Source organism: Netta rufina (genome assembly GCF_964035555.1).
Source record: "Netta rufina genome assembly, chromosome: 5".
Taxonomy (NCBI): Eukaryota; Metazoa; Chordata; class Aves; order Anseriformes; family Anatidae; genus Netta; species Netta rufina.
In genome coordinates, this window is record NC_140128.1 from 45,787,022 (window position 1) to 45,809,486 (window position 22,465).

General features: G+C 54.4%; 1 protein-coding gene across 1 annotated transcript in view; it reads left to right on the top strand.

Moving 5' to 3' along the window:
• MYRF (myelin regulatory factor) overlaps positions 1-22,465 on the top strand; it is a gene marked incomplete at both ends in the record, with an annotated part of 57,842 nt that overhangs the window by 13,736 nt on the left and 21,641 nt on the right. The window contains 6 exons of the mRNA XM_084288469.1: positions 10,571-10,658; positions 11,483-11,818; positions 15,784-15,845; positions 20,038-20,350; positions 20,791-20,963; positions 21,149-21,272. Of these exons, the coding sequence (XP_084144595.1) occupies positions 10,571-10,658; positions 11,483-11,818; positions 15,784-15,845; positions 20,038-20,350; positions 20,791-20,963; positions 21,149-21,272 (1,096 nt within the window). The remainder of the gene's footprint in view (positions 1-10,570; positions 10,659-11,482; positions 11,819-15,783; positions 15,846-20,037; positions 20,351-20,790; positions 20,964-21,148; positions 21,273-22,465) is intronic.

Consider the following 22,465-nt stretch of genomic DNA (forward strand, 5'->3'; position numbering starts at 1 on the left):
AGCAGCGGTATTTTAGCTCTGTCAGTGATACGGTGTTTGATCTCTCTTGTGTTCTCCCTGCCAGTTCCATGCAGGGGAAGTTGCTAATTAGGATGTCGTTTGGCATTAAGTGAAATGCACTGCAGAAATTCAAGACTGTAGACCCTCAGGGCAGGGACTTGAATGGACAGCCCTGGTCCCAGCAGCCCCAGAGCATGTTGTTACAGTCACCTCACTAACAGGTGTCTGCAGCAACCTCGAGATGCTGCTGGTACCACAAACACAGAGCGGAAGGACAAAAAGCATGTTTTGCAGGAAGGCTGGGCTTTTTGCACCGTTGCTGATGATGTCAGCCGAAGAGCTGTGGTTCTGCCCAGCTGAAGCTGTGTCCCTCGTTTTTTGGAAAGCAAAGCAAGGTGCACCTGGGGAAAAATAATTCCAGAGATACTGCCAGGGAGAGAGGCAGCCTGCCTTCCTGCTGCTGGTTGTGGCAGATGCTGGGGTGGCAATGGAAGGTGATAGTGAGAGGATTGCTGTGCACAGGCTGAAGACAGTCTCAGGAGACAGATAATGTCAGGTTGATGGCGGTCGGGACCGGAGGAGTTGGCCTGTGAGCAGTTGTGGCTAGAAGATAGTGAATGGCCCAGCTGTGAGATCCTTGTTCTATTTAGGCTCTGGCAGTGAATGGAGATAAGAAAGGGAGCATTCAGGTCAGCCTTCGAGGAGAGAAGCCAGACTTTTGAGTGTGGGCCTGCGGCATTGTCTCCCGAATGGAAGCGATGAAAGTCCAGACGCACGGCGCGGGGCAAGCTGGGAGCGAGTGACCTTGTGCTGGCCTGGACAGAAGGCTCTAAGAGTTTTGTTAATCTGTTGATCTAATGACTCACGCGATTCGTGTGATTTGCCTTCCCTCATAACTTGACTGTGTCACAGCACTGGCAGCAGGCTGCCTGGTTTGCTCAGGACCTGCTTTTCCCAGCAGGTGCTGCAACACGGGAGCTGCGCGTGAACTCTGCTCTCGTGGCAGGAGCTGGGTGAGCGGTGCTGGGCAGCAGCCGCTGTTGCTGCCACTTGACCTCCGTGCTGAGGACAGGAGGGAAGGCTCCCAGAGGTCTGCCCAGGTTGAGGTGCCAGGAGAGGGCTTTCGGCTTGGTTCCCAGGTCCCTGACCTTCCCTGTGCATCTCTTCTGCACTCATTACTTGAATATACACCTCTCACCCGCTGTCATCTGCCCCTTGCAGCCCAGGCCGTGCTGCTATGAGGTTTGTCTCGCAGTTCTGCTGCTTTGGGTACATCTCGCCCGCCTCTCAGTGCCAGAATTTGCCTCTACTTGTCTTTTGTGTGGACACTGCTCATTCTGTGTGTTGGGAGCCATTCTGCCTCCAGGCACACACGCAGCCAGTGCCTCCCAAAGGCTGACCTCCTTGTCCTCTAGTCCTTTTGAATATTCTGTGCTGCCCTCCCCACCCCATGTCCTCCAGCAGCATGCCAGGCACCTTCCTTCTCCTCACTTGTGCTGCTTCGGACAGCGTGCTGCTTTGAAGTGAGACCCAGAACACACAGAGAGCCTGCAGGGTGGATGGGATCCAAGCGGCACGTTCCGTATCTGATTTGTATTGTCTGGTAACTGTTTGCTAAATCCCTGGTGCGGGAGCTATGTTCCAGTGCAGGAGAAAGCTCACAGTTGGTCAGAAAATATAAACAGCAAGTAAAATAAAAATAAAATAAAATAAATAACAAAACAAAACAAAAACACAAAACAACATTCAGTCTGAAGCCTATATGGAAATAGCCGGTATGGCAATAATCTCTAATTTTATTTATTTATTTATTTATTTAAAATAACCATTTTAATTGAGCCTTTTTTATTATTGGCTAGAGAAGTTTAGTTTAGCTCTGGAAAAAGCAAAGTATGAAGGCGACTGAGCTAGTCCATGAATGCCTTGCTGAGAAGTAGCTTTCTTAGAGCAGAAGGTTCTTTAGTAGGTAAAGATATGGAGATAAATCATGCAAACTGAGACAAGGAAAAAAGGGTGCCGGTTTATTAGTGTCTCTCCTTCCTCAGGAGATGAATTGATCTGCTGAAGCTTAATTCAGGACTGCATCTGTCCAAAGGATGCGTCCAGTGCAGCGAGAAGTTCTGGGTTTGGTGGGGGACACTGAGTAAAATTCTGTGGACTTGGGGATATAAGTCTGTTTTGTCTTAAGATGAATGAAGTCAGAGGAATAGTGTTTACAGTGTCCTTCAGTCCATCCCTCCTTCAAGAGCACAAGAAGGGCACATCAGCTCCTGAACAGGTCCTGAACCGGACCCAACTGGCAGAGCAGGAAGATTCATGCTGGGCAACCCCACCACTGCTCTCTAGGGCAGCGTGCACCCGTGGCAGTACCTACAAACACCCCGTTTGTACTCTGTGGCTGCCAAGCAAGACTTGGGGTGCTGAAGCAGGATGCGTTGAATCTTCTTCTTTCCTCCTTGGGGAAAGAAATGACTGCCCTGAACCTGTCTACTTCTTTTGGTCATGCTGCTCTGCTCTTGGGACCTGGGAAGTGGTATTGGGTCTTGGGAGGTTTGTGCCACCGGTGAAGCAGAGGTGAATGAGGACTTCCTTCAGTGATGGTAGGGGAAACCAGCGATAAAAGAAGCTCTTGGTGCCCTTTGTGGTTTTTGCAGGAGTGTTTCTGGAGCAAATGCTATTGCCATATAGTGCCGAGAGCAAATACTGCACAGTTGCATGTCCCAGCAGTGTGAGAAGGAGGATCTCAATGACCCGATGCTCCTGTTTGTGAAAGATTGGTTGCACAAAAGCAGCAATGCCCTCCCCAATCCCTGGCAGAAGTCCCATCTGGATAAAGAGCTCTGCCTTCGTACACTCAGCCTCCTCTGGAGGCTGTCCAGGCCGGACAGGAGGGACCTTGTTGCCTCCCAGCTAGAAGGGAGGAACGAGACGCCTGATCTGGACATGGTGTTCCTGGCGATGCTTGGCTGCCTGTAGGTTTGTATTCTGTTGCTGTTTGATTGTTCAGCTTCACGCCCAAGGATTGTTTTGTGCTGGGGGGCTTCCATGGGAAGCAGCACAGCTCCAAGTCCCGAATCTCCTGTGCAGGTCTTCATAACAGGGCTGAAAGTGGGCCCCAGCGTGGCTTCTGGACCACTGAGTTTCCTCAAAGCCTTTCTAGGAGCCCGGCAGTGCCAGTGGCCCTGTAGCAAGGTCAGTGTCCAGGGCTGTGTCCCTGGGGCACTCTGCCTGGCACTAGTAGGGCAGTGACATTGCACAGGCACCTTCTGCCAGCCTTGTCAAGTCCCTTTGCCTCCCTGACGCTTTATTTCCTTTCCCAGTCACTGCTGACCATGGCCCGGGGCACTGGGTCATAATCTCTGCTTAATGTCAATATGTAACTGGCAATTCCTTTTTTTTTTGTCATGTATCAGCAATATGTTTGGATAATAATTCTCATTGAAGAGAGCTTACACTGACAGGGAAGAGAGCTGAGCCAGGCCTTCACGGACTTCACCCGACAGAAGCTCCTGTCCCCAAAATTTGATATCTATATATAGCCAGTGGCTGAGAAGAGCAGCACAGCTGTGGTTTCTGTGCCAGAGCAGAAGCTTTGGCTTAGAGGTCTCCTTTTTTCTGCCCTGTCCTTCACCTGAGGCTGGGCAAGCGGAGCTGTTGCAGCCCGACTGCGGGAGCCGTCAGTGCGCTCGGATGGAGTGGCCTTCTCTGGTCCTGCTGTCCTCCCTGCCAGCCCTCCAGCACCCTCAGCCTGGGGAGGGAGATAAAGGCGTTATCTTCTGCCTCTGGTTCTCCAAACAAACAGGGCAATGTGCCCCCCTGGACAGGCACCTTGGACCCGCCAAATGGCGACGCTTGTGTGGGTGCTGCTGTTTCTGCCATCTTAGCGCATGAATTGACAAGCAGGGCATTGACGGCAGCGGGGACACACACAAACGCTCCACTGTGTCCCCTCTCACACCTTCCCCTCCTCCTCCTCGGCCCCGATGCCCGGAGGACAATGGCTCTATCCAAGCCAAGGTTCACAGCTGGCAAGGGCGGAGGAGAGGCCAGGACCAGGGTGGGGAGCCGGAAGGAGAAGGGCCTCGGGTCCGGAGGGATAGCGGCTCTGAGAGGGAGCGGACAAGGAGAGATGGGAGCTGGGGAAATTTGGGAGGGCCTGGAAGAGGGAGAAGGTGCTGACAGGCGGAGAGGCCAGAAGGAAGGTGGGAGGAGGAAGAAGAGGGTCCAGGAGGGAGGATGGGGCTCACTCACCTCTTCTGTATGGAGCCACTTGCCTTTTACTGCAAGGCTCCTTGAGGGACATGCCCTTGCCCTGCTGTTGTGTAGAGTGGTTGCTTTCCTTTGACTCCTCTTCTGCCTTGGGATGTCTCGCCACACACCTTGTCTTCCCCAGAACCTGGGAGAGAGGATGTTATCTCTATCTGTATACCAATACAGGCTTCATATACTGGCTCATATCACCTCCCTACTAAGAGGTCAGGAGTAGCAACAGGTATGGGAGGAAGGGTTGCTGTGGGCCTGAGACAGGACACGTCAAACACTTAGGGACACTTCCTGGCTTATCTGAAGGCACTTTTATCAGATCTATTCTGTGCACACAAGCTAAGAAGATGTGGGCCTGTGTGAGAGCAGAGGGGGGATTTCCAGGTGATGTGGGGCTGCTGCTGCCTTGGCATTGGGCTGCAGCCCAGCGATGTTTTGGTTGCACTTTGTAATCTGGGAGGTTTGCTGCTGGCTCAGTGTTCACCCCAGTTGTTGCTCCAGGGTCTTTCTGGCCATTGTAGACCCTACAGCTCTTTCTATAGCACTTGGAATCCTGAGCCTTGGCTAAACCCCACCTCTGTGTCAGTGGGGATGAAGGAGCCGCCCCGTTGCTTCAGGAGGGCAGGTGATGTCCTTGGCAGTGGGCTGACAACATGATGTCCCTGGGAGGAGATGTGGGGTAGTGGCTGTACTTCTGCATCAGCTGAGGCAGTGCTGCCCTTTGTGGTGGGAAGGGGCACCCACTGGGTTTGTGCGTGCTGGAGAAGGGTGTCTTAATGCAGCTAGAGCCACTTGGTGATGGCATGTCAGGGTGAGTAACCAGCTGGTGCAGGTCAGCTCCATTGCTCTTGGATCAAGTGAAGGTCCCCAAAGTCATGGAGCTGCATGGGTTGGCACCACATAAACGTTTCCCCTAAAGGCAGCCTGTGCAGACCCCAGCAGGCTGTCCTGGAGGGGCTGAAGGGGAGCCATGTGTCAGGAGGGGCTCACCCCCGGGGGGAGACGTGCTGCAGGTCAGGGAGGGGACCCGGGGGGCCCTTCTGTGCTGTGGGCAGCAGAGGCTTCACTCCAGGGTGGTCCCGAAAGCGCTTTAGGGGAGACGGGGGAGAGGTCTGGCTTGGCGTCCCACTCGGGTTACAGGAGCCACTTCTGCCGGGAGTGACTGGTTATCGTTACAGTCAGGTAATAAAGAGCATTAATTAAGGAGGAATGCTGGGCCGGTATCTGGGGGGAGGCAGGGGCTGCGGGGTCGTGTTCCCTCCTGCCGAAGGGGATGTGTCCCCCCTCCGCACCCTCTGGGCAGCTCTGGGTTGGGAGCGTGGCAGGAGGGGGAGCTCATCCCGCTGTCCCTTCAGCAAGGCGCGCTCTGTCCCCATGGCTGGCTGTCCCCAGCTGGCTGCTGTGTCACCCAGGCCTCTGGGCAGGGACAGAAGGGACAGAACTCCGTCGTGGCCTCCTGTCCCTCGCTGCATCCCATCCCAGGGCAGCACAGGCACAGGGGGATGCCATTCCCTGAAAGAGCAGGACAGTGCTGGGCAGAGCCGGCTGGAAGGAGCAGATCTGAAGCCAAGTGCTGGCCCCACAGCTCCCCAGGCTTAGGCGGTGTTTGGTTAGCGAGCCGTGGCCCGGATTCCTCGTGCTCGCGGCCCGGCCGGCAGCCAATCCTCCAGGGCCGAAGGATAAACACGGGAGGAAGGCGAAGGGGGTGCAGAGCGGCGTGGGGCCCCGGGAATGTGCCGATGCGGCAGCCCAGCCTGCCGATTGCACAACCTGGGGGGGAACATGGTTGGGCCACGCGCCTCGCTGCGGCACTGACCGTCTGGGCATGGTGTGCCGCTGCTGAGTGATGCTGTGCTGAACCAGGCAATGCCTGGCTGCTGGGAGCAGTGCCCGGCAGCATTTGTCCTGCTCAGCCTGGTGTGCTCCTGAGGCTCGGCGCCTGTTCCAATATGTGCTGGAGACCACGGGTATTTGCCCCCATCCTGGCCATGGGGTCAGGGCTTGGCCTCCACAGCGCCTTGGGAGCTCCTTGTCCTGTCTGGAGTGAGTGCACAGCAGCACTACAGCCCTGACGTCTGCGGCACTTCAGGAGAAGTGTCTGGGGAAACAGGCAGACCATCGGCGCAGGCGTGGCAGAGGCTGTCGCAGGTACCTTTCCTGAGCCTTTCTGTTTTGGGAGCCAAACAGTGCTGAGATGGCGGCAGAGGGGTGGAAGCGTGCAGCAAACACTCACCAGCGTCTGTGGGTTTTCATTTGTCTTCATTGCAGTCCTCTTCTCACTGGCTTTCACAGCACTCAGGGCGGAGCAGAGTGCTTCATTTCTAATTCAAACCAGCACCCCTGCGGTGGGTCCCTGAAACTGAGAACAAAAATTCAGCCTCTGGTGCACGGCTACAGTGCCACGGGGAGGCCCTCGGCTTGGCACAACCTCTTCTCTTCCTCCTCATCGCTGGCATTCCCCCACCCTTCACTGATGTTCCCCAGCCCGTGAAAACAGTTGACCTCGTTGTCATCTCCAGGTTCCCACATCTGGTTCTCGTTAGCAGATCCCAGGATGAAGTTCCTCGGCTCTCTCCCTTCCTCCCACCCGCAGGTGACCCAGGCAGGATTATGGGCGATTAGAAGACAGGCAACAGAGCAAGAATAGGTGGGGGAGGGACTGTTATAAATAGAAATACCATAAACTTATCAGCCTATCACTCGAGGTAAATTCTGGTTTTAATCTCTCAGACCTGTAAATATGATGACTTGCAGGGGCCAGACACCTTTAACTCTTTCAGAGCCCCGAGGCCGCGTGCCCATCTCAGATGGGAAACGGGATGCAGCAGAGCACCTGAAAAGGGGACAGGGAGCACCCTGAGCCAAGAGGATGTCACCAGAAGAGACGAGCTGGCAGACTCACTCCATCCAAGCAGAGCAGTGGGGAGACAGCAGTGCAGGAAGCACCTCCGTTTGGATGTCGATCGTGTTTGGAGGTTTGGGGAAGGCAGAGAAAACCAGTCCAAACATTGGGATTCCTGACATTCTCACACGTACAGGGGCCTCTGCTCGCCCAGTGCTGCTCACAAGGAGGGTGCTGCGGGTTTAATATCTTGTTTTTCGGGCAGAGTTTACCTTTGGGGTCTCCTCCTTCCTTTTGTGAGGAAGGGGTGGAAATGCGGGGGTCAAGAGGAAGGCAGGACAAAGGGATCTGGCAGATTTGGGAGTTTGTTTGCAGCACGGACTGAAGGAGGGCTGAAATGGAAGGTTTTGCTGTAAGAGTTTGATCTGATGAGCCTCTCCGTGTCTGTACAGGGAGGTCAGCATGTTAGCAGGGGGGTTGTACAGCGTGGCTGAATTACTTGGCCCTGGTGCCCTCCTTCCCCACGATGCTCATCATGTGCAGAGCACGCTAATAAGCTGCTCTGCAAGAAGGTGCTCTTTGGGCAGCTCTGCGGGGTACTGCAGCACCTCTCCAGGCTCACTGCTCCAGGTTGGAGGGCAGAATTTGTCCTGTTGAGCTTCAGGGACATCAGCACGTTACAGGTGACAAAAGCTGTAGTGAACATTTTGGAGCAGGTGCTGGTACAGAGGCAGGGCCGTAGGGCAGGAGGTGCTACGTGGGCATTGCTGCTGTTTTCCCATGGCAAGGAGGCGAATGCCGGCAGCACAGAAGCGCTTGGGGCTTCCGTGGGCTCCTCCATCTCTCTCCTGCTGGGAGAAGGGGATGCAGGAGTCCATCTCATGCAGGGCCGTGTGGGTGTTATGCTTCCCAGGGTCCCTGCTTCATGGCTTCCTACTCCCTCCTAATCCCCAGGTTGGAGGGGGAGGGATTGTTGTTAGTGTCATTAGGAGCTCGTGACTCTGTGGAGAAGTATTAGCTTTTAATTAATCACCTAAGCTGGCTTTTGGTTAGAGCCCGGCCTGCATGGAAGCTACGGGTGGTGGGATGTTCCTTGTGCGGGCACGCTGGCGAGACCCGCTGCCCCAGCATTCCTGCTTTGTTGTAGCTGGCGTGACTGCTTCCATCCGCAGGCCAAGGAAAGTCCTTTATTTTTCAGATTTTTTTCCCATCACACATCCGCAGCCAGCCCCCTGCCACGCTGTTATCACAGCGCCACAGCTGACGCACCTCTCGCGTCAGGTTGCTTATCACACCCTTTGCCTGGGTCTCAGCTGAGCGCTCCTGAAGGTGACTTCTAAGAGGAGGTAGCAGAAAAATATCAGAGCCCAGCAGCTCTGCTGTCTCTTGAGGGCTTCCCATCCTTTCTGGACAGGTCCCAGGTTCCTCTTCCACCATGGAGAAGCTGCTGGAGTTTGTAGGTGTGAGGGGATCCTGTTAGGGTGAGACGTCTTGAGATCTTTTTATGGACAGGCTCAGTAGCTTGTGAAAAGGCAGCAAAATCGGTCAAGTGCCTTTTTTGCTTCTTTGAACCTGGGCCCCCACCCTGGGCCTTGAGATGAAGATGGGCCTTCCAATAACTTTTGAGGTGGATGTTTGCCAAATGCATCGTGATTTATAGCTTGGTGTCTGACCAAGGGTGAGGTGGCAAAGAGGGGCAGTGCTCACCCCTGGCAGAAAGTTTTGGCCAGCGATGATGCTCACAGGGGGGAGGCTGAGGGGTGGTTTTTGCACAAGAGGTACCTTAGTGGAGCCATAGGTGGCGAAGAATCAGGAGCAGGGTATAGCGAAGATCCTGGGGCTTGAGTGAGGGACACAAGCACCCGTGGTGCTGGCCCTTAATGAGCCCTTCCAGCCAAGCACAACTGGAAGGAGGACAACTGCATGGTCGCTACCACATCCCTGCCACTTCAGGAGTTGAGAGAGCATGGCTGTCATGAAGGAGCATCTGTGGCTCTACGAGGGAGGTGCTGGTGCAGCTCAGGACCTCACAGGCTCTGCCTGCCTTGTTCTCGTCCCACTGCAGTGCCAGCCCAGCACTAGCATTACATGTCTGTGCTCTGGATGTGTCCCTTTGTAATGAGGATTCACACAGGAGAGTGTCACCTCCTTGTCCCCAGGATCTGCCATGGAGGCGCACGGTGCACAAAGTGTTAGGTGTCCTGCAAGGGAACGGATGCCCGGGATTGTCCCCCCTCGGCAGGGTTACTAAAGGAGAGATCCCCCGTCCGCACACACACCCTGTCCGTTTGGCAGAATTCCTGGCTGGATTTATTTCTGCCGATTTGCTTGTCTTGGTATGAAAGGGATTTGCAGAGGGGAGTGCTGCAATTGGCCGGGTGCGGGCTGAAACCCCCCGTTTTCGGTTTTGCGGTTCAATGGCTGACCTTTCCCCACTACCTCGCCTGCGGGAGGTGGGGGCCGTGAGCAGGTCTCCTCCTGGGCCGGGGACACTGTGTTTGGACATGAAGTGTTTGGGCCTCTCGGGAAGGGCCCGTCTTCGTTATCGGAGCTGGGGGCGGCAGGGGGGGCCGGGCCTTCTCTTCCACTTTCTTGGCAGTGTCTTTGGCACCGAGGGCTGGCACCGACCCCAGAGGGCTGCAGACTCCCACTTCAGAGAGACAGATAAAGAAAGCACTTTCTGTCAACAAAACCCGGCCCAGCTTCCCCAGAGCAGGAGAGGGGAGGAGGAGCCCTCCAGGAGAAAGGAGAGGGAAGTCCACCGCTTGCCCCCGCAGGAGAGAGGAGAGGGAGGAGGGCTCCTGCGGCATCCAGAGCCGCTCCAGAGCCATCATGGCAGTGGTGGAGAAATTCCAGTGCGTTCTGCAGTGCAGAGGCAAGAGTCCAAAGGGAAGGACTCCAGCTTTCCCAAAGCACCACTGAGCCCTGCTTTAGGGCCCTGGCCTCTGCACGGATCGCTCTGTGCTGTGGCCCCTCCATCAGCCATTAACTGCAGCCCCAGCTAGGCTGGTGCCCTTGCAGCTTTGCTGACAAAGCTGCTGTGCGCTGCATCAGGGCCAAGTCAGTGGTGGTTGGGCAAGAACTGGCTCTCGTGCTCCATGGAGCTCAGGCCTGGCTCCATGACCTCTCTTCTCCCACGTGTCCTGAACCCAGCCCCTACAAAGCCCGCTTGACCCACGGCTGGACCATGCCCTGCAGGTTGCTGCAGACGAGCCCCACCTGTGTGTCCAACGTCCCGGGCTGTGTCACCACCCTGACTTGTCCCACACACACTGTTCCTGCCTGGTTTTACAGTGGGGTGCAGATGGGTATGGACAGATGGTCCTTTTCAAAACAAAGGATCTTCTCAGATTGGTTTCTTGACTCAGCAAAGGTTTTTGGTGGTGTTTCTGACCTGCACGGAGAGGGCCTTTGCCTTTCATACCCTTCTCATGGCTCTTGCTTCTGCCTCCTCTCCCCTTGCAGGCCATGACATTAATGGAGCTCTGGAGCCATCTAACATCGACACTAGCATCCTGGAAGAGTACATCAGCAAGGAGGACTCACCAGATATGTAAGTGCTTCCCTTGCTCCACAACAGAAACAGTATTCACTGATGTTTTCTGTGGAGAGGTGTTGAGCAATTTCCAGTCCTGCAATGTGAGAAATAATCTGGAAATCACTGTGTGCCCTAGCTGTATTTCTGTCCCTCCTAGAGTCCTCCTTCATAGCTCTTTATTCCCTTATTTATTTCTAGTTCTTCCTCCTATCTCTTCCCTGCTTCTTGCCTTTGAATTTCTTGTCTCTTAGCCACTGTCTTCTGTCTCTTCTCTTCTCCCTCCTTGAAGGCACTGCAGAAGACTTTTTCTGAATTCGAGCAATGTGAAAGCAAGCAGTAGCAGCTTGGTGTGAAAGATTAAATCCCCAGCACAGCATGAGTGTAGAGAAGGGAAGGGTCTCCCTGTGTGAACTGGCAAATGGGGGGGAAGACAGACCTGGGCAGCAGCCAGTGGGGTCTGGGCCATAGGTCATATGTTGGGAGCAGGGTCTTGGGCTGACGCGACAAAGCAGCTTTCTTGTGCTGGTCCATAAGGTGCAGCACAGATCCTACTGTCTCCCGGTGCCTTCAAAAGCTCTGAGGTTGGTTTCCTTGGCACTTCTGGCCTTTACAGCCCCATGGGTGGATTTTGTGCCATTGGGGTTGCATCAGTCCCATTGACCTGGGTGACCAACCTGTACGCTCTTGCTCGTGCCACCACAATGCTGGCTGTTTCACTCATCTTCTGGGTGTCCCAGATCACCCAAATGGCTCTGTCCCCACTGCTGAAGGGCTGGGTAGCGGGTGGAAGATACCATCTGCCTGTCCTGCTGCTGAGGTTGTCCCCTTCTCTCTCTCAGCTGTTTCCCTGACATCCCTGCTTCAGCTGGCTATGCGCACCCCCAGCCCTCCAGCTCAGCTGCCATCAGCGCACCTCTTCCCAGCTCCGTCGCCAGTGCTGGGCATGTCACCAACCCCGCTCCCAGCGGTTCCCTCCACCTTCCTCCCCCGGGCGGCCAGATCCCGATCCGTCATGGTCCTCTTCTGGCCAACCCTTGCGGACCCAGCTACGGTGCTCACCTCAACTGCAATAACAACAATGGCATGGTGGTGCCCAAGGGCTACCTTGGTGGCCACTGCCTAAACAACGTGGTCCCTCCAATCAAATCGGAGCCCAAGGCCTCCTACGCACCTGGGTAAGTGGGGCTGGGGTGGCAGAACGAGGGCACGTGGTGGGACTGGTGTTCCTCCAGGCTGGTGGTGCTTGGAGGCCTGAGGTAGCTTTTCCCACAGTGCCTGAACTGCTGACCACGTCAGTCTGTTTTAAGCCCTTGCTTCACAGAGAGAGGCTTTTTCACAAGCGTATGTCCTGAAGTTTCCTGAAAGGTTGTTCAGTTTGGGTCTTGTCTGTCTGCATGGATTTAGGGAGGATCAGTGACATCCCACACTTCTGCAGGTAGACGGATGACTAGGTTGTCCATGCTCTACATCTGCAAGCACGTGATGGGAGAATCATAGAATATTTGAGTTGGAAAGTTGGAAGGGATCCACAAAGATCATTGAGTCCGACTTCTGAGTCTCCAAAGGACTACCCCCCCAAAAAAAAATAATAAATCAGAATGTTGTGGTAAATGTTGTGGTATCGTCCAGTTTAAGAAGGAAGAGATGCAGAATACATTTGAACAAAATAAAACTCAGTTTCCAGGATGTGCCCATGACTATCCCAGGGGAAAGTGTTAACTAAGTTGGGCAGAAAGATGCATTTCTCTTGGCCTGATGTTTTAGAGACTCCACTCAAGAGGAGAGAGTGTCTGAGCTGGATTTATATTCCTTCGCAACAAGCTGTGGATGGTGAAGGGGAAGAGGATAACAGTTTTAGTAGTGCTGATGGACTCAACTGGAGAACAAGTCCTTGGAGGAGGAAGGATGCGGTTCCTGTTCCATGTGACGGCCTTGCCGAGAGCATGACGAAGTGGCAGCTGCCATCTGCAGTGATCACCTCGGTGGAGAGCACTTCGGTGTGGTGTGCCAGGAGAGTATGGCAGTGGCATCTGGGCTAGGAGCTGGCATGGTGGGAGGGGGACCTCTCTAAGGCTGCCGTCCTTTCCGTGAAGTTTTGCTACCTGGAGATCCGCACAGAAGACTATGTCTTGTGTCTTCTTCCTCCTCATCCCTCTGGTCCATGCTGCTCCCTCCCAGCCACGGGGGAGTGAAACAAGAAGGTGATCTGAAACTGGGCAGATGGAAATCAAAGTGTGCCGTAACATATCCATCAGCAGGAGGCCTCACCAGTTGGTGGTGGTTGTACCTCAAGGAACAGTGTCGTGGTCCAACCCGTCCCCGTGGCACAGGAGGTGGGTGGCCATGCTGTGCTCTCTGCATAACCAGTCTCTGCCTTCTCCAGTGGAGCCTGTGGATGTAAGGGACGAAGAAGCAAGGATGGGCCCAGGACTGCTCATCTCTACAAGCCCTTGTCTGGCTTTTCTCCCTCTGCTGTGTGCCCTCTAGTGTTGCCAGCCAGTACGGCGTGGTGATTCCTGGGTTCGGAAGCCACCAGCTCACTGAACGAATGATTCAGCTCTAATGTAGCTCCACTGGGATGACTTTGGCCCTTTGCATGAACGTGAAAAGATCTTCCAGAATGTGACAATCTAAACAGATCTGCACGTAGTTTATTCCAGTTGCTGTATACCCAGAAGGCTGCATGTGGCTGAGTGGGAACTATACCCAAAGGTACGACGGGATGCCTTTGTCATATCCCTTTCTTCTGCATACATCTAGCATTCTCCAGGATGTGAGAATACATGAGCAAGATCATAGCACTCCTCCATTCATAAACCAGGCCAGATTACCTGTCTGCTGGCTACGTGTCATCTTGACTTGTACCAGGACAACAAACTCCTCATGGAGACATCAGAAACTGCTGTGGGGGAAAGAAGAACTCTGTAATCATTTAGGGCTGTCGCTGGGGCATTTGCTGGGGACAGATGCAGCTTTGTTTCTGGTGGATCATGTGGCTATGTGAGTGGGCTCCACCGGGACCTGGTGATCATCGCATGTAGTGGAAGTGGGGTTCATAGCAAATCCTTACTATTGGAGATGGTTTGGGTGTAGATGAACTGGTTCAGCGTTGATGGCAGCATTTCTTCAGCATCACAGAATGACTCATTCTGCTGTACTAAGCTTTTCCCAGAGAAGATGTTTCAGTGTTGAGTACCAACAAACTCCATCCATAGGCTGGCTGTGCCTGCACAACCTGCCTGCGTGAGTTTGGTAGTGCCCATTTTTCTGTTCCAACTCCTTTTCCAGTGTCTACTGTTCCCTGAATTGTCCCTCACCCTTTTGTTGTTGTCGAAAACAAGGCTTGCTGAGACACAAATCCTGATAAACTCACAGGAAATATCATAGGACATTGTGGACAGCTTGGACAGGGCCTGAAAATAAGGCTGATGCATGCTCCAGACCAAGCATAGGAGGGGAATGGAAAGGTGCCACTAAATGGAGGTGGAGCATGAGGGAACTGTGTTGAAGGCTCTTTGTCGGGGTTACCCCAGCCCATTCCTCTCCAACAACTGCTGCACACCACCTGGTCACGGAGAACCCATTTACTGGGTCGTGGACTCCTCTGGTGCAGGAAGATGCTGGTGGGTGTTCTGGTTCACAGCTGTTGTGGGTGCCCTCAGGAGCAGCGGGGTCTGGTTTCAGAATGGTGTGTGCATGGTGCACTGTAGTTTTCTCCCCTGCAGCCCTAAGCATCTTCCTTGCTTTTTGGACAGCTTTTGTCCAAGAAGCACTGGTTTGTCTGGGACTATTTTGCTGCCACCAAGCTGATGGTGTAAGATGGGGGAATGGAAAAGGATCTCCACGTAGAATCTGCTTGTGATGAGAAGTGTGGTGTTGGGAGATAGGGAGGAAAGCAGCCATTCCTATCTTAGAAGGAACAGGCTTTGCCAGAGAGCTGGGTTGCTGAAACATGGTGGGGCTTGTCACGGCTGGATGTCACCCAGGATGCAGAGGGTACGAGTGGGCAGACAAGACACCTCCCTGCCAAGACGTTCTCTGCCATGACATCTTTTTGCCACAGGCCTTCACAGAGGCAGAGCATATTGCATGGGCTTTCTCTACAGTGTAGACAACGACTGCTCCAGCCACCAGAGCTGCCATCTCCCTGCTTATCCCTGCTGCAGCTTTGGTTTGTGGTGACCATGGTTCAATCTAGCTGGTATCTCATTTTTTTCCATGCATTTGATTTGCAAAATACTGCCAAAGAAGAACTGGTGTCTGAGACGAACAAATTGATCGCTTGTGTACCAGCATAGTGCAAGATTTACCTTGGCCTGAAGATGTACGAGGCCAAGATGAAGAGATGAAGATTCTTCTGCAGGAGCATGCATGTTGAGGAGGGGCTAGGCAAAGGAGAAGGAAAAAATTGGTTCAAACTAATTTTGAAGGAGCTTTGGAGATGGCTGAAGGGCCCAGCTGCCTGGAGTGTGCTCTGGCTTCAGGTAAAATAAGGGAAGAAACAGAAGCTAAAAAGCTCCCTGCCATACACCTCTGCTGACACTGCACACAGTGGGTCTAGTCATCGGTCCTGCAGTCTCCAAGCCGTGGGTGTGCTGTAGAACGCTCCCACTTTTATTTGGTTGCATTTGGCAGTCAGGGCCAAATCCTGCTCCTGATGCCAGTGGAGTAGAGCCAGGGTGATACAGCCGGCAGCTGTGGTGGCGCTCAGGTGCGTACAGGTCGTATGGCAGAATCCAGCCCACAGGCTTCCCAGCTTTTGCTTTCACGCATCAGGTCCCAGCTCCCCCAGAGCCACCCATTGACCCGTGGTGAAGCACAGGGTCTTTCTCTGGGGAATATTTCCGTTTGACTTCTTTCAACTGGACAGGAGCTGCTGAGCAGAGGGGCAGTCTCGTAGGCACACCAACATAATGTCTGTCCCTGTGGCCAAGGTCCTGGGCAGCACTGCGGAGATCTGGGCAGTGGTGACAGCGATGGCAGTCCCCAGCTTGCCCGCTGGCCATGCTTGGGGTGATGGGGATCCACTCTGGGATTTCCAACCAAAGCCTGGAGGGTGCCGTGATCAAACTGGTCCTATCGGTTGTGCTGGAAGCTGGTTTAAAATGACCTTCCCTTTTCTTTCCCGATCGCTCTGCAGCACTTTACCTGACTCTCCCCCGGACTCTGGATCAGAAGCCTACTCCCCTCAGCAGGTGAATGGTAAGTGCTTCCAAGAGAGAGGCGGGGGGAAAAGTTTAATAATCAAAACCCCAAACCCAACATCCTCCCCCTTCTTGTTCTGTGAAAGTGGTTGGCTCTGAAATCTTTATCAGACGGGAGAAAACAGGCGGCTGCAATACGTGGGGATATTATCAGTTAGTAAATATCCCTAGACTTTCGCCTATTGTTCGCCTGCTAGTCTTTGCAAGGGGGGAGAGCGAGCAAGAGAGGGAACAGGAGAGAAGGCGAGGTGTGAATCCATTTACGTGGGGAGAGATCGGCAGTGTGGCTTGTCCCCAGGAGGGTGGGATGTGGAGCCTGCGAGCCTCCTTGTCCTGCCCTCTGCGTTGGGTGAGCAAAAGGCAAGGAGTGCGAGCGCGTCCCTGAAATGGAGCCTGGCTCGGGGAGACCGAAATGAACCCGCCGTTCAGCAGTAAGTTCCTTCCCAGCCCTTCCCTTCCCTCCAGTGGGGCCAGCTGATCCTGGGGGTCTTCTGCTGCCCCTGCAAAGGGCAAGGGAGAGCTAGTTCCCAGCCGGCCAGGCACAGCCAGGGGCACTGCCAGGCCCTCCCGGCTCCCCTCAGGGAAGCCACCGAGCGTTATTCAGTCCCTGTGGTGACCTTCACGGCTCTATGGTGGCAGAAACTCCTTGGTGAGGAGGGAAGGTTGCTTCTGGTCTCCCTTCCCCCTCATCAGCAGCACCCTCTTCCCCAGGCTCCAGCCCAGTCCCTACCAGGAACAGCGCCTGCTCTTTTTTTTTCTCGATGGAAGAGGTCAAGAGTTCTGTTTATCTTGCTAAAAAAAAAATCCCTGGAATTCCTCCTGGCCCTTCCTTAAATATAACAAAGAGGCCGGGTTGCTCACCACAGGGAGAGCTGCTTTGACGTACTGGCGGAGCGGCAGCACCTCTGCTTGGGGAGGAGAGGAGGCTGCGGAGAGCACCCGAGCTAGGAGCATGTGTCCTGCCTTCAGCAGACACATCAGCCCCAGTCCCCTCCTTGGGTTGGAAGCCTGTGGAAATTGTGATGTGCTGTGGAGATGGCGAAGATGCGGTGTCCAGAGTGTCTGCCATGAGGGCATGTTCTCGCACACGCGTGTGTGGGTTGTCCCTTGAAAGCTGCCAGCTGCCAGTGCCAAGGCTGCCCATGCCACAGGGACAGGACAGTCACTAAGGAAGCCCTGAAGCAGCTGTCTGTCTGCAGGGGCTCGGTCTGCGTGTTGTTGGGAGGCTCCTAGAAGCTTCATCCATCGGCTGAGCGGTGCCAAAGCTGCCTGGTGGCCGTGTCATTGAGCCGTGCTAGTCTTTGCCCCAGGTGACGCTGCTGGAAGCCGAGTGCTGGTCAGGAAGGCAGGAGCAGAGCTGGGTAAGGGGGATGGCATGCACGGTGCCTGCTGTGCCCAGCTGAAAAGCAGAGCGATGCTCTGGGATCTCATTGAGCAGCAGAAAGCCTTTGAGGAGCAGAACAGGCAGCAGCAGCCCTCCTCCCAGCAGCCTTCGGTAGGAGGGTTCTGGGCAAATACACCTTTCCTTCCCAGACCTCGCAGCAGGAGGAGTTTTCTGATCTCTGGTCAAGAGTTTTGGCCGCATTAGTCAGCCACTGGCTGGTGGTTGAGTGACCAAAGTCCACCCAGCTCAGTGTCCGGCTCTAGGCTGGCTGGTGGCACCTGCTTAGGGGAGCAGCCTAGCAAAGACCAAGCAGACGTCTTCCCTGCTATCCCCTCCGTGTGCCAGTGGCCTGTAACAGCCTTGGCTGGTCCCTGCATGTGTTTTCTCCCTCGTGCAATGTGCTGGTGCTTAGTTTACATGTCTGAGTGTCCATAGCAGGGTGTAGAGAAGCTTCGTCTGGTGTTTGGAAGTCACTGTCCCTTCCCACCCCGGGGCCAAGCGCCTCGTTTCCGCAGGGACCTTGGCACCCTGCAGGGACACCTGAACATGCCCGATGTAGAGACATCCCCAGGCTGTGAAAACAGAGCAGCTTTGTCCTGTTGTAGAGGTCAGTGGAAGATAGTTTTGTGGAGCTGGGGAACAGGCCACCCGTTTCCCCAGGCGGGGGCCCAGCAGAGGGCTCCTGTTCTCCGTCAGTGGCTCAACTGCGCATTTTGGGGCTGCTGGGGCCTTTCTGTCCCAGCTTCTTTCAGGTGGAGTGCTTCAGCCAGACATCGGCACCTGGCTTGCTCATAGCTTTCAGCCAAAGCTGTCTCCATGTGCTGTGTTGGTGCGGATTTGGTGGGCTGGGCTCTGGGGAGGTCCCTGGAGGGCAGTCTGAGCTTAGCTGCTCTTTTTGCTGTCACTTCAGGGCCCTGTTGTTGATCTCCTTAGCAAGTGCAGGCTTTTGGAGCAGATCTAAGATCTGTTTCAATGTTAGGATGGAAGGGAAGGACTGTTCTGAAGGCAATGTCATACAAACGCACCTGGGCTCAGAGAACACAGAAGTCATTACCTGCTCTGAGATGAGCTTGTTCAGGTTTGCCAGTGCACCAGCTTTCTTACCAATGTGTTTGGTTTTCTTTAGTACAATTATGAGCACTGTTTCCTTTGGTCAATTTCTAGGCATTCTGTAGACAAGTTGAGTGATACTCAATCATCCATCTTTACTTTACACACTTTAATTTTTGCTCTTAGATCCCAAAAGGGTTTTGGTTTTAGTTAAAGCCCTGTGCTGCACACTGGCATTGCTGGGCATTGACGTTATGGATAAGCAGCTGCAGAGAGATGAATTTGCGTGCCCCTCTGGACACCAAGCAATTATTCTGATGATATAGTCAAATCAACCCTAATCATGGCATCGCTTTAGTGTCCAGCGTCTCATTGAGGAGGAGGAAGATAGGATCACATTTGAATGCCTTTTTTTGTTTATTTAAATTTAGAGATCAAAGTCTCGTTCTGTTTTAAATTAAAAATATAAAAAATAAAAAACAAGCAAGTGCTGCCCCCATAGAAATCCTCATCAGTGATGCTGATGAGCTGGAGGTGTTCAGTTGTCCCTGCTCTTCTCTAGTTGTTCCCTTGTCTGCTTCAGCTCTCGGAGAAGAGCACAGTGAGTGTCCTTAGTAGCGTGTAGTAGCACTCTAACACATCAACAAGGCTTTTTGGCTGCCCCTGGCCCAAGCAGGGTATGGACATCCCTGGGACATCTCTGTGCAGGGACTACGGAGGGGTTGGTCCAGGCACCCCTGGTTTCTGGGCAGCCCAGCTGACTTTGTGCAAGGGCTGTGCCCTCAGGGCAGCCCCGGGCACTGTTGGCCTTTGGCACATGAACATGTTGCTGGGCACGTTCTTTGGGCCGCTCCTAGAATCAGTAAAATTAGGCGAAGTCCAGGTGCTTTCTCTGTAGCTCTGTGTTTCCAGGCACAGGCTTTGGGGCTGAGCCTTTACCTCCCACTGCACTTTCATGGCCCATGCAGTTCCTTGGTGCTGCAGGAATATTGTGCCTGGTGGATGTTCTGCTTGAAGGGATGTACAAAGCTAACACAAAAGCTGCCTGGGAGTTTCTAAAGACATGCTTTCCCTACAGAACAGCCATGCAAGTAACCTAGGTTTAGGAAATATCAGGAATGTTTGTGAAAATCTTCCCTGGTATCCCTCAGCCTGAGAACCTATTTCTCCTTTGAGTTTTGGTTGTTTGAGCTTCAAGATGCTGGGCCTTGCTTCCTTTGTGCTTCCAGTTTCACCTCCTCGCAGAAGATGGACAGTGCAGGACACCGGGTTTGGTGGGGCTGTGTGTGCCCCCTTCAGCTGGCCAGCCACTGCCCTGCTGCATCCTTGCACTGCAGATAGCACTTGGCTACATGCTCGCCTGGGTTGACACACGAGGTTGACACCGAGCCTGTGCTGTGGGCATGAGAAGGGAAGCCATGCTCCAGTTCTCGTGCTGGGTATCCCTGAAGGTGCCTGGGATGCCAGGAGCACTGCGGGGCCTGAGAGGAGAAGTCAGAGCAGGGCAAGGTGGCTGTTGCAAGCAGACGGTGGCTGCGGGGATGCAGCCGTGCTGAGGCTGGGCAGAAGAGCTAGGGAGGTACAGGTTTGTGAAGGTAGCCAAGGTTGGGATGGTTTTGAGGGGAGAGGAGTGTTCAGTAAGAATTTTGGATGGGTGGGTTTGGAGCAGAGGCTGGCCATGGGCTGGAAGCACAGTGGTGGCCCCGCCTGCTGCTCTAACAGGCGTGCCTCTTTCTCTCTCTCTCTCTCTTTCGAGACCCTCACCTCCTTCGGACCATGACCCCCGAGAACATGTGCCACATGACTCCCCCGTCTCGCCTGGAGCACCCCCCTCCACCGCCACCTCCGCCGCCACCGCCCCCCCACCTGCAGGGCCCCCCGCCACCTCCTCCCCACCCGCACCAGCCCCAGCACAACCCTCACTTCCCCGGCCTGCAGCGGGACATGTACATGAAGGCCGAGCCCCTGATGCCGCCCTACGGCATCGGGCAGGGCATGGCACCGGCCGACCTGCACCATGCCCAGCAGTCGCAGATGCTGCACCAGCTACTCCAGCAGCACGGAGCAGAGTAAGGCCTCGGGGCACTGGGCTGTGTGGTCTTGGGGTGATTTGGGGACCTGGCGGGATGGGGGGCAATGGGAGATGGATCTTGTGGGGTGCATGAGTAAGATTGCTGGGTTTAACCACAAGTTAACCAGCGTGTCCTGGTTCTCTGGGAATGGGCTGGGGAGGTGTTGAGGTAGAGATGACCCAGAATGTGGGGCAGGGATTGCAGTGCATAGCTTGGAGCTGGGTGGTGGGGAGAGGCAAGAGAAAAGCCAAGGTGTAACTCAAGGCACAGGGCTTGGCCGTCACTGGGTGGGTGGGCAGAGCCTGGTGGCAGAAGGAGGTGAGGGTGCTGAAAGAGCCCATGGCTCCAGGCACAGAAGTTCTTGTTTTGTTTTTTTTGTGTGAGATGGCAGCTTTTTCCTTTCCTGCTCAGCTTTTGCTCTCCCGTTGGTCTCACAGCCTCCCGGTGCACCCTGCCAAGAAGAGGAAACACTCGGAGTCGCCCCCCAACACCCTCAATGCACAAATGCTCAATGGGCTGATAAAGCAGGAGCCAGGTATGGGGTCCGTGCCGCTCAACCCTGACAGAGTCCAAACACCTCCCTGGCACCAGCCGGGACCGCTCTCACCAGGTATGTGGTTTTCAGCCCCCCAGTCCCTTAATATCCCCAGCACGTCCCTCCAGGCCCAGACCTTGCACTGTGCCCTGGCCATCAGGAGGCTGGCAGCACAGGTGATGCAAATCGCTTCCTTGTGCTCTAACCCGAGTGGATGCTGTGTTGGGGTGACTGAAACACGTATTTCCCCCTTGCTGCAGGCCTGATTCAGGACAATGACAGTTTAAATGGTTCCTACCTGGATCCCAACTACCAGTCTATAAAGTGGCAGCCACATCAGCAAAACAAATGGGCAACTCTCTATGATGCCAACTACAAAGAACTGTGAGTAGTTCACCCAAAGTCAGATTCCCCTTTCATTTATCGGTGTCAAGGGACTGAGGTTGGGAGGATCCACTCACAAAGTTCACCTTGGGCTTCCCCTTGTCTTTTATCACTTTCTGATCTCTGCTTGCCTGCACTGTGGTGGAGATACTCTCTCTGTGGTGCCTTTGCCATTGGGAAAGTCACTTCTCTGCACTTCTGCAGGGATGGTGGAGGATCAAGATATGGGGCTGGTTCTGTAGGAGCCAGCAGAAAGCAGTTCAGCAGACCTTGGGTTTTCATGGGGGGTTGTTTTGGCAAATCAAGCCTTGCCTGAGCATGGTTTGGATCCACAGCACACTTTTCCCCTTCCCAGGCTTACAAAATGTCCTGGATTTTAAAATGTGTGTTAGAATTTACAGGACAATAGATAGCATGAAAGACTGGAGGTAATCCAGAGCCACTTCAGCACAGCTTGAGAGCAGCACAGAAAGGAGCTTGAGGAGGAGTGGGAGTAGTTGGTGGGCAGAGGAGAAGAGGAGAGAAAGAAAGGAAAAGAGAAGGGTTTGAGGGAAGCTTTGAGGGAAGGCAGAGGGCCAGAGAGGCTGGGGAGCGGACGGAGAGGAAAGCCTGGGGTGGCCGAGGCAGATGGGGGAGCAGAGAGAGGCTGGGCGGGAAGTGGGGGTCAGGAGCTGGCAGGAGAGGCTGGGGCAGAGGAGGGTGGGGGCAGCACATGGATGAGCCTTATAGGAAAGAGTGCTCAGGAGGAAACCGCTGTGGATCCTCCCTGCATTCCTCAGAGGTGACAGAGAGCTGGCAAGCAGCAGGCTGGGTTCCAGGAACTGAGCAAACGCCCCCATTTCCCCTCCTCCTCTTTCTGGACAGCCAGGGGCTGGTAGGGTCCTCTCAGGGGACATGGAGGAGGGGGTGCTCTGTTGTTTGTGATACCAAATTACCCAAGACTATGAGCATAGCTTGCCCAGACAGTGCTCAGGGTGGGAACTGAGGATACCTGGCGAGAGCAGTCGTGGAGGCAGGGCAGGGTCTGTGATGTGCAGGGAGGCTGCAGCTGCAAGCCCCAGAGCTCCTGCTCACAGATCTCAGTCTGCCCTCGTCTTCATACTGCCTTTAATTCAGACCTCTGCTGCTAACATGGTGTGCTGGGGGTTGTTGCCCTGCAAAGCAGTGGCCATTAGTTGGTTACTTCTTTGGTG